The sequence below is a fragment of the Elephas maximus genome, chromosome 19 (genome assembly GCF_024166365.1).
Source record: "Elephas maximus indicus isolate mEleMax1 chromosome 19, mEleMax1 primary haplotype, whole genome shotgun sequence".
NCBI lineage: Eukaryota > Metazoa > Chordata > Mammalia > Proboscidea > Elephantidae > Elephas > Elephas maximus.
In genome coordinates, this window is record NC_064837.1 from 11,289,616 (window position 1) to 11,309,220 (window position 19,605).

The 19,605-nt window shown below is 42.5% G+C and overlaps 1 protein-coding gene across 2 annotated transcripts in view; it reads left to right on the forward strand.

The window, feature by feature from the left end:
- The window catches only part of STX8 (syntaxin 8), a 344,032-nt gene that overhangs the window by 205,899 nt on the left and 118,528 nt on the right, over positions 1–19,605 (forward strand). For both annotated transcript variants that reach the window (XM_049861531.1, XM_049861530.1), the window contains exon 7: positions 4,159–4,260. In XM_049861531.1, the coding sequence (XP_049717488.1) occupies positions 4,159–4,260 (102 nt within the window). The remainder of the gene's footprint in view (positions 1–4,158; positions 4,261–19,605) is intronic.

The window sequence follows — 19,605 nt, forward strand, 5'->3', positions numbered from 1 at the left end:
CTGAAAATGAAAAGAAACAGCTGCAAACATGCATTAATAATCGGAACCTGGAATGTACGAACTCTGAATCTAGGAAAATTGGAAATCGTCAAAAATGAAATGGAACGCATGAACATCAATATCCTAGGCATTAGTGAGCTGAAATGGACTGGTATTGGCCATTTTGAATCAGACAATCATATAGTCTACTATGCTGGGAATGACAACTCGAAGAGGAATGGTGTTGCATTCGTCAAAAAGAATGTTTCAAGATCTATCCTGAAATACAATGCTGTCAGTGATAGAATAATATCCCTATACCTACTAGGAAGACGAGTTGATACGACGGTTATTCAAATTTACGCACCAACCACTGGGGCCAAAGATGAAGAAACAGATTTTTATCAGCTGCTGCAGTGTGAAAATGATCGAACATGCAATCAAGATGCATTGATAATTACTGGCAATTGGAGCGCGAAAGTTGGGAACAGAGAAGAAGGATCGGTAGTTGGAAAATACGGCCTTGGTGATAGAAACGATGCCGGAAATCAAATGATAGAGTTTTGCGAGACCAACAACTTCTTCATTGCAAATACCTTCTTTCACCAACATAAACTGTGAGTATACACATGGACCTCGCCAGATGCAACACACAGAAATCAAATTGACTACATCTGTGGAAAGAGACAATGGAAAAGCTCAATATCATCAGTCAGAACGAGGCCAGGGGCCGACTGTGGAACAGACCATCAGTTGTTCATATGCAAGTTCAAGGTGAAACTGAAGAAAATCAGAGCAAGTCTATGAGAGCCAAAATATGACCTTGAGTATATCCCACCTGAATATAGAGGCCATCTGAAGAGTAGATTTGATGCATTGAACACTAGTGACCGAAGACCAGGCGAGTTGTGGAATGACATCAAGGACGTCATCCATGAAGAAAGCAAGAGGTCACTGAAAAGACAGGAAAGAAAGAAAAGACCAAGGTGGATGTCAGAGGAGACTCTGAAACTTGCTCTTGAGCATCAAGCAGCTAAAGCAAAAGGAAGAATGGATGAAGTGAAAGAACTGAACAGAAGATTTCAAAGGGCCTCTCGAGAAGACAAAGTATTATAATGACATGTGCAAAGAGCTGGAGATGGAAAACCAAAAGGGAAGAACACGCTCAGCGTTTCTCAAGCTGAAAGAACTGAGGAAAAAAATTAAAGCCTCGAGTTGCAATAGTGAAGAATTCCATGGGGAAAATATTAAATGACGCTGGAAGCATCAAAAGAAGATGGAAGGAATACACAGAGTCATTATACCAAAAAGAATTAGTCACTATTCAACCATTTCAAGAGGTGGCATATGATCAGGAACCAATGGTACTGAAGGAAGAAGTCCAAGCTGCTCTGAAGGCATTGGTGAAAAACAAGGCTCCAGGAATTGATGGAATATCAATTGAGATGTTTCAGCAAACAGATGCAGCGCTGGAGGTGCTCCCTCGTCTATGCCAAGAAATATGGAAGACACCTTCTTGGCCAACTGACTGGAAGAGATCCATATTTATGCCTATTCCCAACAAAGGTGATCTAACCGAATGTGGAAATTATAGAACAATATCATTACTATCACACAAGCAAAATTTTGCTGAAGATCATTCAGAAAAGGATACCGACAGGGAACTGCCAGAAATTGAGGCCAGTTTCAGAAGAGGATGTGGAACCAGGGATATCATTGCTGATGTCAGATGGATCCTGGCTGAAAGCAGAGAATACCAGAAGGATGTTTACCTGTGTTTTATTGACTATGCAAAGGCATTTGACTGTGTGGATCATAACAAATTATGGATAGCATGTGCGAAGAATGGGAATTCCAGAACACTTAATTGTGCTCATTAGGAACCTTTACATAGATCAAGAGGCAGTTGTTTGAACAGAACAAGGGGATACTGATTGGTTTAAAGTCAGGAAAGGTGTGCGTCAGGGTTGTATTCTTTCACCATACCTATTCAATGTGTATGTTGAGCAGATAATAGGCGAAGCTGGACTATATGAAGAAGAACGGGGCGTCAGGATTGGAAGAAGACTCATTAACAACCTGCATTATGCAGATGACACAACCTTGCTTGCTGAAAGTGAAGAGGACTTGAAGCACTTGCTAATGAAGATCAAAGACCACAGCCTTCAGTATGGATTATACCTCAACATAAAGAAAACAAAAATCCTCACAAGTTGACCAATGAGCAACATCATGATAAATGAAGATTGAAGTTGTCAAGGATTTCGTTTTATTTGGATCCACAATCAACAGCTGTGGAAGCAGCAGTCAAGAAATCAAAAGACGCGTTGCATTGGGCAAATCTGCTGCAGAGGACCTCCCTTAAAGTGTTGAAGAGCAAAGATGTCACCCTGAAGACTAAGGTGCGCCTGACCCAAGCCATAGTATTTTCAATTGCATCATATGCATGTGAAAGCTGGACAATGAATAAGGAAGACTGAAGAAGAATTGACGCCTTTGAATTGTGGTGTTGGCGAAGAATGTTGAATATATCACGGACTCCCAAAAGAAGGAACAAATCTGTCTTAGAAGTACAGACAATGCTCCTTAGAGGCAAGGATGGCAAGACTGCGTCTTACATACTTTGGACATGTTGTCAGGAGGGATCAGTCCCTGGAGAAGGACATCATGCTTGGCAGAGTACAGGGTCAGCGGAAAAGAGGAAGACCCTCAGTGAGGTGGATTGACACAGTGGCTGCAACAGTGAGCTCGAGCATAACAACGACTGTAAGGATGGCGCAGGACCGGGCGGGCAGTGTTTCGTTCTGTTATGCATAGGGTCGCTATGAGTCAGAACCGAGTCGATGGCACCTAACAACATCACAACAACAATACTCCATTGTGTGGATGGACCACAGTTTGTTTATTCATTCACCTAGTGAAGGACATCTTGGTTGTTTGCGATTTTGACGGGTGTGAATAAAGCTCCTATAAACGTGTGTGCGGGTTTTCCTGTGAATAGAAGTTTCCAGCTCGTTTGGGTAAGTCCCTAGGAGTACAATTGCTGGGTTTTGTGGCAGGCATATACTTCGCTTTGTGTGAGAAGCCCCCAGGCCCCTCAAAGCGGCTGTACCACTTTGCCTTTCCCCCGCCGGCAGGTGAGAGTTTCTGTTGCCCCACATCTTGTCTAGCACTTAGTGGTGTCAGTGTTTTCGATTTTAGCTGTTCCAGTAGATGTGGCTCTGGGTGACACAAATGGCCAAAAAGCGTTGAAAAAATAGCCGAAAGTTTGGCTGTTCGAACCTACCTAGAGGTGCCTCAGAAGACAGGTCTGGTGATCTGCTTCCAAAAGGTCACAACCTTGAAAGCCCTTTGGAGCAGCCCTACTCTGCGCTCTGGGGTGTGCTGTGAGTAGGGATCAACTCCATAGCAAGTGACTGCAGCAACAAGAGGTGTGTAGCGGCGTCTCATTGTTGCTTTAGTTTTTAATCCCCTAAGGACATGTCATGTCGAGCATCTTTTCATATGCTTATTTGTTGCCTGCGTGTCTTCTTTGGGGAGATGTGTATTAATATCTTTTGTCCATTTTTTTAATTCAGGTTGTTTTTTTTTTTCTTGTTTTTGAGTTTTGAGTTCTTTATATCTTGGATATAGCCTCTTTATCAGATAAATGTTTTGCAAATATTTTCTGCCGGTCTCTGGCTTGTCTCTTCATTCTCTTAATAGTGTCTTTTGCAGAGCAGAGGTTTTCTAATTTCAGCAAAGTCCACCTTACCGATTTTTCTTTTTATGGATTAGAGTTCTTTCTTTTTAGTCATCTCTTGGTTCGCTAGATTTCATCGTCACCGGGTTTTCACAGGAAGCACCCAGGTGTTCCTTGAAGTCTTCTGTATTTTCTGTTGCCTTTTTACTGACAGGACAGGTTGGCTGGGCCACGCTTTCTTTTCCCTAGAATGTATTGACATTTCTCCTCTGTCACCTGGAATTGTGGGAAACCAGTTTTTTTTTTTTCTATACTACTTTTTTTTTTTTCTTTTTGAGCTAGAATTGCACTTTTCAAAGAATTTGCATGCGTTCTTTACCTTTTTACTTACTGGACTTGAGAGAATTTTTTCCAGGACTCTACCGCAGCTGTATTGCTTTGATGTAAACCGTGGTATTTTTAGAGTGCTAGTCATGCCTCTTTGTCTTCCTTCCCAGAGATAATTGACGACCTTGCCAACCTGGTGGAGAATACTGATGAGAAGCTTCGCACTGAAACCAGGCGTGTGACTATGGTGGACAGAAGGTCAACATCTTGTGGTAAGACATAGCCGTAATTACTGTTTTGCTCCTCTGACTGCTTGCAGGTTTACTCTGCTTAGAGTTTCCCGCGTTTGTCTAATTGCTGTGGGGATTTGGTCGCTCCTCCGATACGGACAGTCCCATTTGATGAAGCATTGACATTGCTAAAGGATCCTTAAATCAGGTTAAAATGAAGGGAATTGTTTTAGATTCAGAGGTAGTATAATACATTGTTAACTTTTTTTTTTTAATTAGGAAAACTTTATGTTTACAGCGGATATAGTTTGGGAAATTGTATGACATCATACAGGTGGTTGGTTGGGGACTTTTTGAGTTTAAAGGTGACCTAGCTTGCCCTTTGCAATCATACGCTTAATTGTTCAAGCTTGGACTGCAGAGTAGTTAGACACCAGGTTCTGAAGTCCTCTGGGGTTCCAACCCTATGTTTAAGTAATGTTTTATTTGAACAAGTCACTTTACGTCTTGATACCTCATGTGAGGGAGCCTTGGTGATGCGGTGGTTAAGCGCTTGGCGGCTAGCCGAAAGGTCAGCGGTTCAAACCTACCAGCCACTCTGCCCCAGAAAGATGTTACAGCCTGCTTCCATAAAGATCACAGCCTTGGAAACACTATGGGGCAGTTGTACTCTGTCCTGTGGGGTCACTATGAGTTGCCATCAACTGGACAGCATGGGCTTGGTTTTGTTTTGGATGCCAAGATAAGAATCACTTGGAGTACTTGCTTAAAGTATTGATTCCTGGGCCCTCCTCTGGAGATTCTGATTGAGAAGGTCTAAGGTGGTGTTTCTAGAGCCCTGGTGGTGCAGTGGTTGAGTGCTCAGATGCTAACTGAAAGGTTGGCAGTTCGAACCCACCAGCCGCTCTCAGGAGAAAGGACCTGGTGATCTGCTTCTGTAAAGATTAAACCCACCCAAGAAATCCAATGGGGCAGTTCTCCTCTGTCATAGAGGGTTGCTACGAAAGTATTCATTATTTAACAAGTACGCCAAGCAATTCTGATGCAGGTACCGATGTGCGTTGTTTAACGTCCACCATACGTTCTGTGAAATAGGACATTATGTGATTTGGATGTTGTACAAACATCCTATTAAAATCTTAGAGGAGCCCGCTTTTGGTCATCCCCGTCCTTGCCCCAGTCCGCACCGCTGCCACTGCTGCTGCTGGAGCGGCCGCAGAGGCCAGAGGAACAGGCAGCAGCAGCAGCAGCAGCTGAGAGCCCAGAGGCAGGAGAGCAAGAGGAAGCGAGGGAGGCGGAGCGGAGCGCTCCGAGCCCAGCCCCACTGCCTACCCAAGGACTTTCAAAGCCCAAGCTTGCGCCCAGAGCCTTGTCCTCTGCCTCACCTGCCTGTATCCTGCCTGTGGTCCAGTGCTGCAAGAGTCTGGGTCTGAGGTCTTTAAAACCATTGGGGGAAATAATAAAGGAAAGAAGAGCCGCTTTCCCTTTAAAAAGAAATATGCGGTATATGCGGTAGGATGGTGGGATGTCGCCCAACTGACATTAAGCAAGGCTTACCTGCACTTGTTATTCCGCAGTCATTCAGATGCAGATTTCTGTGAGGTGTAAATCATTGTCTGCCTACAGTGCCTTCCCCAAAGGCAGGTGATAATAAATGGCCTGACAGCAGCGGTAATCAGCACTTGTTCTCAGAGGCGGACCAAGTGTAAAGCTAACCTCTTCACTAAAAGTAGAAATACAACAGGAATAAAAACTAGTGATCTGAGGACATGCTTTGCCTAACTTTTAGCCCTTTTGATATGAAAAATGGATCCAATCTCTCCAGTTTTAGAACAAGTACCTCAGTACAAGGGTGACCTGAGATGTACGGCTGGAGAATCATTCATTACCTTCCTTGCCTGTGTTTGCTGGTTGAAACTGAAAACTCTACAACAACAGGTGTCAGGCAGACAGCTACCTGGAAGTTGGAGGCACTGGAGCCCTGAGGGGCCCTGCTGGTTTTCTTTTTATCACCTGGCTCTGCTTCCCCTCCTGCTAGCAATTCTCCTCCTTCAGATACCAGCCCATGCCTTCCTGATTCTGTTGGAATTGTCCTATGCTCGTTTCTGCTTCCTGGCAGAAGCAAACCCACCCTGATTTTGCTTTGCCAGTTTTCCCACATAACTTATGTCTATGGAAACTTTGTTTTTCACACTAAATCCTAAAACTTGAGAGACAGAGAGATGTGGGTTCACTCGCACCACTGTCTCTTATTCTCTTTGACTCTTGTATAAACAATCTTGCTGAGCCTTAGTTTCTTCAGCTGTAAAAAAGTGGATACCTGGTTGTCAAAATTCAGTTGTACAGAATATGTGAAATGTCTAATGCGGGCCAGCCTCCCTGGCTCTCCATATGTATGTGGAGAGGCACTATAGCCTTGTGGTCAAGGGTGTGGACCCTAGAGCCTGGACTCACATCCCAGCTCCACCACTCACCCCCTGTGTGACCTCAGGAAAGCCACTCAACTACCCTTTGCCTTGGTTTCCCCATCTCCGAAAAGGGGATAATAATGTCGTGTACCTCAGAGGGTTGTTGTGAGGAATAAATGAATGTAAATATATATACACATACATACACACACCTGTGTGCAATTTTGTGTACGTGTGTGTTTTTTATATAGATCAGTTAGAACGGTGTTTGGCACGTTGTAAGCAGTGAGCAATTATTAGCTTTTATTATTGTATGTCTCAAGTAGGGAGAGTGTTCACAGATTAAGTGACAACTTTCCTGAGGCCGTATTTGTGTGTTGAGCAACCATATTGCTATTAATTTGGAATGAACATTTTTATTGATATATTGGTAGTTTTTTATATTTGCAATATAGTGGTCCTCAGCACATATTCTTTTAGTGGAAATACTTTAGAAAGAAGTTCTTCTCTTATCCCTTCAGTTCTTTTTTCTAATATTTCCTTACTGTTTCACTGATATCATAGCTCAACAACCAAAAAGCGAGCCTTGTATCATTTCTGATGGCTGATACCTGGAAAGGAAAATAACTTGAATTTTTATTTTTTTAAGGGAAGTTTGCAGTTACATATGCGTTTGTTGACATGCAGTGCTAGTTTTGCATATTGATGGTTTCAGGATATGACCTCTAAAGCTCTGGGGAGATCAGACTTGTATTTATGACACCTAACTGGGTGAACAGTTTCCTTCTAAGTCTTCAACTGATTACTGTTAACCCTATGAACACAGGCATATTGTGGAATTTCCTGAGTAGATCCAGTAAACCCTTGGCAAACTGAGACTGATCATTGTCTGATCATTGTTTTGTGTCCAGCCTCTAGACTCTTAGGTATTTTCCTGTAGTCTCTTTCTTTATCTGATAAAGCCCATTTGCAGGCAGGAGTCAGGAACCTCCATAGCCTGAACAGGCAAGCGAAGGGGGAGGGGGGAAATTAAGGCCAGGAGCCCACTTAAATTGGGAAGCGTAATAGACCCTTTTCACATTAAGCTGGGACCCCAGAGAGCCACACCTTCAGGGTAAAAGTGAACGAAATGTGAACTTTCTCCATTCTCTCCAGCTATTGGAGATTGTTGCAGCCTTGGCATTGAGCAGAATAGAGGAAAAAGGAAAGGAAAAAAGACAGTTCCTGACAAGCTGTGGTCACAGAAAGGCCCTCTGTATGGATTTATACCCTGTGCATACATACGCAGGGTGGATCAGGCACCAAAATCAAATGAAATACTGCTCTGGAGGAAGGCATATTTATCCTAGGTCTTTAAGAATCAACTAAAAGTAATTTTTTAAAGGCAATGACCAGCACACACTCAAAGATAGCCTAAGCATACATGTAAACAGGACAGCCTGACCAAGGACCAGCAACAGGCTGTGGAAACCAATCGCATTGACTAAAACAATGTTAGAATTATCAGACACGGATTATAAAATAAACTATGCTTATTCTGTGGAAAGAAATAAATGACAAGCTTGAAAGTATATTCTGAGAACAGGAAACTCTAAAAAGTAACAAAGCAAATTTGAAAAATCATTAAATGGAACTTAGAGAAATGAAAAATAGCTGAAATTTAAAACTCGGTGGACGTATTGGGTAGCAGCAGTACAGAGAATCAACCACAGGACAGATCAGAAAAAAGTAAACCCTGTTCCCTTTGTATAAATGCTAGCGTTTAGAAGAGGATGTTCAAAGCCGTGCAAGTTCATTTAAGACCTTAATAAGAAAGTCATTTGGGAGGCAGGAGATTAGTCCAAGAACCTCAAGACGTAACACAGAGTTAATCACCTGGCCTTCCCAAATTCAAAGCTAGATTGATCATTATATATTTAAAAAACACATGCATACACAAAATTGCAGGCAGGGTATGTTTTAACTATTCGTATGTGTGCAGTTGAGTGGGGATTCAAGTGCATGTCGATTCCAGTGTGTTCACACTGCACTTGGTTACAGTTTAACCAGAGGACTCGAGTGAGCTGGGGATAGCAGCCTGTGTATCATCACTTTACTCAAAGGGGTTCAAAAATAGACGATGAGCTATGAAATGTTCTTTAGTTTTCCTGCCCTCGGCATTTCTTCCTTGCTGGTCTGATAGATCACAAATAGATGCTTTAGCAGCGAGTCCATTTCTGGTTGTAAATACAGACCAAATTGCGAGGGGGCCACCCACAAGAAGGCCCTGACGATGAATTTGTTTATTCAGTTGTTCACAAAGGACTCAAGCACCTCTTTGTGGACCTTTCACTTGGAGCCCCCACTTTAGACATTTCCACGATCTCTGCGTGGTTTTCCTTTTTCCTCTCCCCTCCCCCACCCCATTAGTACTATAGGACAGAAAACAAGATATTTTTTTCTAGCTTTTAAACGTACATTAGACTGATGTTTTCCTACCGGTGCCGACCTGTGTTTTCAGGTCTGTGACTTGTATTTAGGAAAAGAAAGAAATAGGGCATTTCTGTAAAAGCAGGACCTGGATCTTGTAATTGCAGTTTAAATATTCAGCGCGCCACGTCCTCATTAGAATTCAAAATAGAGCCTTGTCTGGGTCTGACTGAGGGAGCCAATTGTGAAAGCTCAGACTAAGAATTCTGAATGACTCGGGCTGAGGGACGGTATTGTTTCTCAGCATGTTGACTATTACGTAATGTTGTCTAAGCACATTTATTGTGATTTTAGCAATGTTTCAGTTTCAGTGATGTGGTTAGAAATAAGGCCAGCGGACACAGCAGCAATACTCCCACAGCCTAGAACCATTGATTTTGCCTTCCGGCTCTTCACAACATCCTCATAGTCTTAGGAAGATGGAGTAGGCGGTACTCAGGCCCCTGGGCATGGGGCCAGACAAACCTGGGTCAAAACTTGGCCCCTGCCACTTACAGCCTGCAGAAGTGAAGAGTTACTTGCCTTCTCTAATTCTAAATGAGCATAGAGATTACTAGCAGACACAGTTATTTTGTGGATTAAATGAGAAAATGTAGCTGAGCATAGTGACCGGTACTAGTGAACCCTCAGTAAATGTCAGCTATGAGAAAAATGTTCCCAACCTGCCTGATCAGTTCGGCATACTGTGGTGGCTTACGTATTGCTGTGATGCTGGAAGCTATGCCACCGGTATTTCAAATACCAGCAAGGTCACCCATGGTGGACAGCCTTCAGTGGTGTTTGTAGAGTAAGAGACTAGGAAGAAAGGCCTGGAAATCTACTTCTGAAAATAAACCAATGAAAACCCTATGAATCACAACAGAATATTGTTCAATATAATGCTGGAAGATGAGCCCCCTAGATTAGAAGGCTCTCAAAATACGCAGCGGCCTTCACCATGAACTCAAGCATACCAATGATGGTGAGGATGGTACAGGAGTGGGGAACGTTATGCTCTGTTGTACAGAGTTGTTGTGAGTCACACAACCAATTAACGGCAGCTAACAACAACATTTTAAAATACAGATTTAAAAGGGTTGCTCTTCCTTAGGCTTCTAACTCTGAAGCATAGTGACCCCATAGGATAGAGTAGAACTGCCCTGTAGGGTTTCCAAGGAGCAGCTGGTGGATTTGAACTGCTGATCTTTTGGTTAACAGCTGAGCTTTTAACTACTGTGCCACCAGGGCTCTAGCATAGAAGGCCCTTTAAGGAGAACAGTGATGACTTGAATAAGTTATGCAGAGATATTCCGAAGCTAAGAAGGTAGCATCATCCTCTGAATAGAATTTTTTTTTTTTTTTTTTTTAAATAAACTCAAATTTAGAATTTTGTGACTGAAGCCTGCTCTCAGTCATGGAATCAGTAGATGCCACCTCTAGTGCGGATGTGGATGGTAATGGTGCTTCCTTACCTTTACGTGGCACTCAACATACTTTTCTTATGTGAATTCTTTTGAACCTTAAGAAACCTAGGTAAGAAAGTGGGCTCCAAGTTGTCAGACAGTTTATCTGACTGACCCTAGGGACTCTTTAGTCCTTCAAAAAATTGTTTTAGAAACCTTACCACGAACACTAACAATTTGGAGCAAAAGAATAACTGTGTGAGCTTTTTTAATTACCTCTTACTGTTTACCAAGACTATTTCTTCTTGGTTACTCTTCCCCTACTTTTCTGTCTCTCACCATCCTTTGCTGAGATAATCTAGTTCAGTTCCTCGGACCCCTTCTTCTTCACATGCATGGTGTCATCTCTAAGGCGGTCCCGGGTGGTGCAGGCAGGTTGCCGTCAGCTGCTAACCAAAAGGCTGGTGGTTTGGGCCCATCCAGTGGTGCGTGGAAGAAGGGCCTGGCAATCTGCTTCCATGGAAATTACAGCCGGGAAAACCTATGGCTCAGTTCTACTCCATAACGCCTCGGGTCAGCATGACTCGTAATCAAATAGGACAGCAGACAAGCTTGCTTGATTTGGTGTCTGTCTCTGTACCCTCTGTGTTATCCTTAATTCAGCCTCGCTGAAAAAACGCTCAGTCCTTCAGGCCTTGTCTGCACTCAGAGCTGTCTTCTCCTCAAGCTTATTGCTACCTCATTCAGTGCTTTCATCTTTCATGGCACCGTAGTTATTGTCATCGTCTGTGTGCCAGGCACTGGGCTAGGTACTGGAGCTAAAAGGTAGGGAGGGCGCAGCCCCTGCTCTGAGGACACTCAGAGTGTGAATCACTAATGCCTGCGGGTTACACAGCCTGGAAAGGGCCTCCATAAGCCTAAGTATTCAGAGTCTTCCCAGAAGACATGACACTACAGCACAGGTCTGAAGAATTAAAAAAAAAAAAAAAGCTGCCGTCGAGTCGATTCCAACTCATGGCAACCCCACGTGTGTCAGTTCTACTCTAGGTGGACTAGAACCTCCAATCTGTCCGTTAGCAGCCAAACCCTTTAACCATTTGTACCACCCAGGGAGAATGAGTAGAAGAAGCTTCTTCTGAGTGTGGGAAGTGAAAAAGCAAACCCAGACCGAGCAGAATGTGTACAGTATGACCCCTAAATGGGGGGAGGAGAGAAAGGCAGAGAAGAGAGACCTCATGAAGTTCCGTGTAGAAGTGTTTGTGAGAGCGTGAAGTTAAGCAGAGAACAGGTACACGGCGGACTTAGTTAATGTTGGTTATTTCAGCGCGGTGGGTGGACAAGGCATGGGCCACGGGACCTTGTTAAAGTTTTCTTTATGTGTCTTGAGAATATTTTATAGTAAGCCTGTATTACTTATGTAATTTAAAAATTAATTTAAAATTTTAAGGAAAAAAATTCACATCTACTCTTAATATTTTGGTACTTTATTTCTAGTCATTTTTTTCTGCAAGATTATAATACTGTACTTAAAATCCTTCCCTTTGTCAATGTTTTAAGGTAAGCATTTTCCCTGTTGTCATAAACAAATTTTTTTTTTTTTAGTGGTTAGTACTGTTCTGTCAAGTAGAGTGGCCATCGTTTAATCAAGCAGCTCTGCTTGGGGACGTTAGATATTTCCGCATTTTGCTCTATATAACCATGCTGCACTGGCTGCACAAAACTTTCCTGTGTTTAGGATTTTTTCTTTCAAGTAGGGTATCGGTTAGGGTGCTCCCACATGCCGGAATCAGAGGCTGACTCGTGACAGTCTTATGAGATGACAGTGGGGACCTGACGGGAAGGTTTTGTGAGACCCCGAGCATTGTCAGCAAGCTGGGGGTGGGGCAAAGCAGCCGTCTCTGGGCAGGAAGAGCCTGGTTGGGTGCTGAGGCCAGCCACCGCCACAGCCATGTGGTCAGAGGGGGCACTGCCCAGTTGACCAGACCTGGCAACTTGGGCATGTCCCAGGCAGAGGTGATGCCCTGCGGGACTTCATGTGATGGAACACCCTCAAAACAGGAAACGAGTTGGATCTGGACAGCCAGAAAAGTAAAAAATAGTTATCCATTACAGACACACTATTTCCCAAGTAGATTTATTTAGCCACAGTGTGCAAGTGGTGTTAAGCCTTTTGATGTATATTGCCAGATTATTTTCTAATAATGTATCAGAAACTATAACAGTTAGGTCAATTGTTGACAGATTCCTGCCAACATTCAGTGCCTCTCTTCTGTCTTCATTCTCTGTAACTTCTGGCATTTGAGGTGGTTCTCTCCATCAAAAATAGCTCTTCTTCCTTAGTTTCTGTGACCCAGCATTATCCCAAGATCTATCCTACCACTCTAGGGGCTTGCTGCTTTCCTTGCTTTGCTCTGTTATCATTTAGTGAGTACCACTGCATGTCAGGTTCTGAGGATAAAGCATCCAATACAACCTGGCCTCTGACCCTGATCTCTGACCTCCTGGAGGACTTAGGCTAGTGGGAAGACAGCAAACTCAGGACAGTGTGGTAAAAACTCTAATACACAGGACATGTGGAAGCAACCTGGTTGGGGCAACTCTTGAACTAATTTTAGAAAGTTGAATAGAAATTTAACAAAAGCAGGTAGGAGAAATTGATTTCAGACAATGGGCAATACAGGCTTGAAGAAGGCACTTCACAGGAAACAACACACACTTTCTCAAACTGGAAGTAGAACTGTCTGGCTAGGATTAATGGTGCCTGCCGAAGAGACGTGGAAAACGAAGCTAGAGCTAGGCTGGAACAAGATCATGAGGAACCTAGGGGGCTAACTCAGTCTTTGTGTCTCTTTGGTTTTTCTTCCTCTGCCTCCTCTCTGTTGAGGACAACGTTTAGGTCCCAGTCTTCTGCCCTCTGTTTCTTGACACTTTTTCCTGAAGCTGGTTCATCTACTCTCCAGGATGCTGTCACAACTAACACTTCTACACTGTAAGGCTGTACCTCGCCTGAAGCTCAAGGTCTGTCTCATCTGCTGCCAGTTTCTCCTCACTGCCCCCAACAAGCTCGTACTCACTGCATGTTTTGGGGAGACGTGTTAACTTTATCCCCAAATCAGCTTCCTCTCCTATGCTTCCTATTTTTCCAAGTTCAAAGCTTCCTTCATCCCTTCAGATGCCTTCAGGGACTAGACAGGAACAAGACAGGAGCCTTTATGAATGAAACAGGTAGCTCTGATTGTCCCGTGGCAAACTAGAGAGTAAGCAGCAGATTTCCGCCAAGTGGGAATGTGAGCCTAGAAATGCCAGATCATCTGTTTTTTTTTTTTTTTAAGAGAAGCCTGAAATCTAGATCTTTAAGGGAAATATCCCAATTTTTTAGCTTCAATAATAAATTCGCATTTTAAAAAAGTACATGTGGGTCAAATAAAAATGTATCTGTGGTATACTACTTTGGGACCACTATTTCACATCTACCTAGACAACCCCTATCTGTTTGTTCTCTCTCTGACATTTCTCTCTTTCCTCTTCATTACTTTCTGCTCTCACACCCTATTTCTGGTACTTACCACCTTTACGTGGCCATTATAAATGATAATGGAGAAATTGGAATGCCCGTTCATCGGGAGCGTCCATTGGTGGGAATGTAAAATGGTGCAGCCACTGTAGAAAACATTGTGGCAGTTCTTAAAAGGTTAAATACAGAATTACCGTGTGATCCAGCAATTCCACTCCTAGACATACATGCAAAAGACTTGAAGGCAGGAACTCAGACAGATTCTTGTACACCTGTGTTCATTACACCATTATTCCCAATAGCCAAAAGATGGAAACAACCCAAACGTCCATCAGCTGATGGTAGATAAACAAAATGCCATGTACACATACAATGGAACATGACTCAGCCACGAAGAGAAGTGAAGTTCTGATGCATGCTACAACACGGATGAATCTTAAAACTATTATGTTGCGTGAAATAAGCCAGACATAAAAGGACAAATATCTTGTGATCCCACTTCCATGAAGTATCTAGAATAGGTAAATGCGTAGAGACAGAAAGAAGATGAGTGGTTACTGGGGGCTGGGGGGAGGTGGAGAAGTTAATGTTTAAGGGGCACTGAGCTTCGGTTTGGGGTGATTAAAAAGTTTTGGAAACCAATAGTACTGATGGTTACAAAACATTGTTACTGTAATTAATACCACTGAATTGTACACTTGAAAATGATTAAAATGGCAAACTTTATGTGATGTATTTTACCACAATAAAAAAAATAAAATAACTGATAATGTAGAAGTCTATTTATTGGCACAGAAAAATGTGCGTGATTGTAACTTCGATCACATTTATGAAGACTGTAAACCCCAACTTATGGCTTTGGTACGTTAATGCAGAAAACATCCACCCAGCTATCAGTATTAACAAAAGTAAATAAGATGCTGCTGTTACTGAAACAAACCTTTTTCAATTGATTTAAAACTATGTCCCCCTTTAGGCATATCTGGATTATTTTAGAAAAATGACCTTTTTTCCGTCATGGAGATAACAGATACTAAATGTTGTTGTTTGCTACTGTTGAATCAGCCTGCAGCCTGTGGTGTCCCGGTGCACAACAGGGTCAGGCCGTTGTGATCCATAGGGTCTTCACTGGCTGATATTCAGAAGTAGATCACCAGGCTTTTCTTTCTAGTCTTAGTCTGGAAGCTCCGGTGAAACCTATTCAACATCAGAGCAACACACAAGCCCCCAGTGACAGACAGGTGGTGGCCAAACATGAGGTCCGTTGGCCGGGAATCCACCCCAGGTCTCCCGCAGGAAGGTGGGAATTCCACCACTGGAGCCACCCCTGCCCCCAGACGTGAAGGAGTGAAGTGATACAGTGTAAAAGGCATCGGAGACCTGCTCGTGCGATACAGGAGAACACTCAGATGGCTATTTGGAATTGCTTCCTTCTCACTTCAGGAGGTGAATTGTATAACACGTGGACCTCCCCCTTTCTGTTGGCACCCTAAAATACCAACTCCCATGTCCCGTGGTTGCTCATGAAGTTTGTATAACGCACATGCTAAGTGTTTGTAGTCAGAACGTCCTTTATATGGGACCCTATCACGGTTGTCTGTGTTGGGTTTTTACTGGGGAAAGCCTGTTTTTCTGCCAACAGCATTTATTTGGGGAGTGGGAATAGCAATAGGAAGTTCATTGTTGATGCTTCAGCTTCATCCAGGCAAAATGAAGCCTCTGAGAGAAGCACAAAATGGGAAAGCCTTTATTTAATAGAAAGTGACTGATACGGGCTGACAGCCTCAGAGCTCTCTCCGTGACCACCTTGGAGACCACCACGTTTATCATCTGTTACGAGGCAGTGATTTTTGCTATCATCACAGGGTCAGAGATGATCACAAAGTTGAATTGTTTTTTGATGATTGTTTTTGCTTGGTGTGGTTTGGAAAGATAAGGTGTGATTTCTAGGAGCAGTTTCTGTTCATACTGAGTAATAATTACACTGTTTGGGACTTGAGTGATGATATTACTTATGTTCGTGTTTGTGCGTGTTCTCTGGTAATAGTTGTTCACCAGTTAATTCATCTTCTTTCACCCAGCCCTGTGGGGACAGCAGATACTGGCTGGGCTGAGCAGCATCCCCCGTAGTCCCGAGACAGTGAGTTGTGCGTGCTCACAGTGCGCGTTACCTACTATTCGTGCGCCTACTTAAGGGGCAAAGGGCACCCCAACACCTGCCCGTGTGTGAAGTGAGCGTCATTATTGCCATCGCTCATTCTTATCGCTTCTGTTAATATTGGTAAAGCACACTTAACTGATCACTGATATATACACACATCCAAAATACCGGCAATTTATTTTTGAAGCCTAGATAGAAAATTAAAATTTTATGCCTGGCGTATTTAATTTGCAGTGACTTCACCATTCTTATTTAACAGTTCTCTGACTTTATACTCTTTGAATGATTTCACTAACATCAACTTTTTTAAATCATGTTCTTTATATCCTTGATAAATAAAGAATGCCATTTATTCCATTTTGCTACTCTGACTTCCATTTTGTTTATAGATAATCATGTTTGAAAGAATTAGGGGGTATGCTTTTCATCTTGGTAGGCGACAGGCATATTCTCTGTGACACTGAATTTCTTGTTTTATACTTTCTGTTCCTTAAAAAGGCTAAACTTCCAGTTCTCCCAAAAAACAAAACGAACAAAAAGATGATTATCTTATCTGTATCCATTTTACATTCCTACCAACAATGGACGAAGGTTCCAATTTGCCTGTTTTTTCAATGCTGCTTCTCTCTCTTTTATAAATGTGTTTTGGAACTACCACCTGGGTTTTTTCCTTGTGTAAGTATTTCTTAAGCCGTGTCTCATATCCTTGGTGCCACGTGATGGCTCCAGTCTATTTAATGGTCATAATGTTTTTGTTGTTGCTTAATGGTTATAATGTTTTTGTTGTTGTTAGGTGGCATCAAATCAGTTCCAATTCATAACGGCCCTGTGTACAACAGAACAAAACACTGCCTGGTCCTGCGCCATCTTCACAATTCATTGCTATGTTTGAGCCCATTGTTGTAGCCACTGTGTCAGTCGATCTCTTTGAGGGTCTTCTTCTTTTTCACTGACCCTGTACTTTACCAAGCATAATGTCCTTCTCCAGGGACTGGTACCTCCTGATAACATGTCCAAGGTATGTGAGATGAAGTCTCACCATCCCCACTTCTAAGGAGCATTCTGGCTGTACTTCTTCCAAGATAAATTTGTTTTTTCATTCTGGCAGTCCATGGTATATTCCGTATTCTTCACCAACACCATAATTCAAAGGCGTCAGTTCTTCTTTGGTCTTTCTTTTTCATTGTCTGGCTTTCGCGTGCATGTGAGGTGATTGAAAATACTGTGACTTGGATCAGACTCACCTTACTCCTCAAAGTGACATCTTTGCTTTTAACACTTTAAAGAGATCTTTTGCAGCAGATTTCCCCAATGCAGTACATGGTCTAATTTTTTGACTGCTACTTCCATTGGCATTGATTGTAGATCCAAGTAAAGTAAGATCGTTCACAACCTCAATCTTTTGTCATGATGTTGTTTATTGGCCCAGTGGTGAGGATTTTTGTTTTCTTTATGGTGAGGTGTAATCTGTACTGAAGACTGTAGTCTTTGGTCTTCATCAGTAAGTGCTTCAAGTCATCTTTGCTTTCACCAAGCAAGGTTTATCATCTGCATATCACAGGTTGTAGTTAAGTTTAAATATTCCTCCATCCCCTCAAAAAAATACTTTTACACCAGTAGCAGATGGTAGGTGGATTTTTCAGGGGGAAAAAAAAAAGCCAGCAGACTTTAAGCACTAAATAAACATATTTCCAACCACTTTGCAAAGTAGAGATTATGATCGTGAAATAATTTTATATTTGAAGGAAAAGGAAAAGAAGAATCAACTAGAAAGGCTTCTCTTTCCCCTGTGGTTGCTTCCTCTAGCCTTTGATAAGCTGAGCATAACTTGTTTTTAACAAATCAGAATATTTACCTATTTAAAGGCATATATGGGTTTTTATGGGTTCTTCAAAAAAAGGGGAAATAAAATTACTATAGCTTATACCAATTCGTTGTTATATTGTTATGTTGCCATCAAGTTGGCTCCGACTCATGGTGGTGATCCCACATAGAACAAAATGTTGCCCAGTCCCGTGCCATCTTCATGATCGTTGGTATGTTTGAGTCCATTGTTGCAGCCATGGTGTCATTCCAGCTCACTGAGGGTTTTCCTGGTTTTTGTTGGCCCTCTACTTTACCAACCATGATGTCCTTTTCTAGAGAATGTCCTTTCCTGATGATGTGTCCAAAGTCAGTGGGCAAAATCTCACCATCCTCTCTTCTAAACAACATCTGGTTGTATTTCTTTTAAGACTGATTTGTTCATTTTTCTGACAGTGCACAGTATACTCAGTATTCTTTGCCAGCACTATAGTTTGAATGCACCAATGCTTCTCCTGTCTTCCTTTTTCATTATCCAACTTCCACATGAATATGAGGTGACTGAAAAGTGGTAATTCTCAAAATGAACCTAGTAGTTTTACTATATAAGGTGAAATACAAACTCTTTTTTATCTACAGTGCTCATTTCAGATAAACCCAATCAGGTGTCTTTGGCATTGCTGAATACTTGGAGAACTGTTGGGTTTGTAGGTGACAAAAGGTTATAAGGAACCCTTTGGAGAAATTCTTTTTGGGAATTCGAGGTTCTCTATTTAACCTTTCCTCCCAGAGATGATGTGTTTTTTTGAGAATAGTAACTTCGCAGACAGTAATCTCTTTTCCTCCATGTTAATGATCAAAGTCCAGGCGACGCTCCTTAGCTTCAGTGAGAACATGCTAGAAATAATCCCAACCAGGTCCCTCTGAGCGGACAACCCTGGAGCATGAACAACTGATGGGCTCTGGATTGTCACACATACACCAGTCAAGGAGAGCCTTCATCCATCCATCTTTAAATTACATCTCCTGCCCTGCTCCCGGGCTCTCTCCTGCCTTCCTGCCTTCCACCCGCCTTCTCTCCTCTTTCCACTCTTCTCGCTCTCTTTTTCTCTTCTCCATAACTTTTTAAAAAACGCCTCATATTTTTAAAGAAAAGTCATCTTTTTTTTTTTCTCTCTTCTGTTTTCTCTCAGCCCCTCAGTCTTCCTCTCTTCGCAGCTCTTCTCTGTTCGTTATCTCTGTCAAGAATATTCCTTTCAAAGGCCCCCCACCTCATCCCACCCTCTCAGCCGGTATCCATGAAACCATGCCATCCTGTTTCATTTTTTCTGTCCCAGCCAGCAACTCCCTCTCCGTGATGTGTCAGAGAGCATGCAGCCATCTGGCAGGGTGTTACAGGATACATTAGAAGATAGGAATGGTCCTAGAAATGTAGGTTTTAAAATGTTGTTATGTAATATTTTTACGATATACTCTACAACTTACTTTTAAACAAACCCCTTACGTACCTGTTTTCCTGCCATTTTCATTACCTGTTTTAAAAGTGTGTCACAGATAGTGAGTCAACACCTGGCTGATGTAGCACGGCTGCCTTTTTTGCAAGGTTGAAGATTGACGCACCCTTCTTGCAGCTCAGTTTCATCTCTTCAT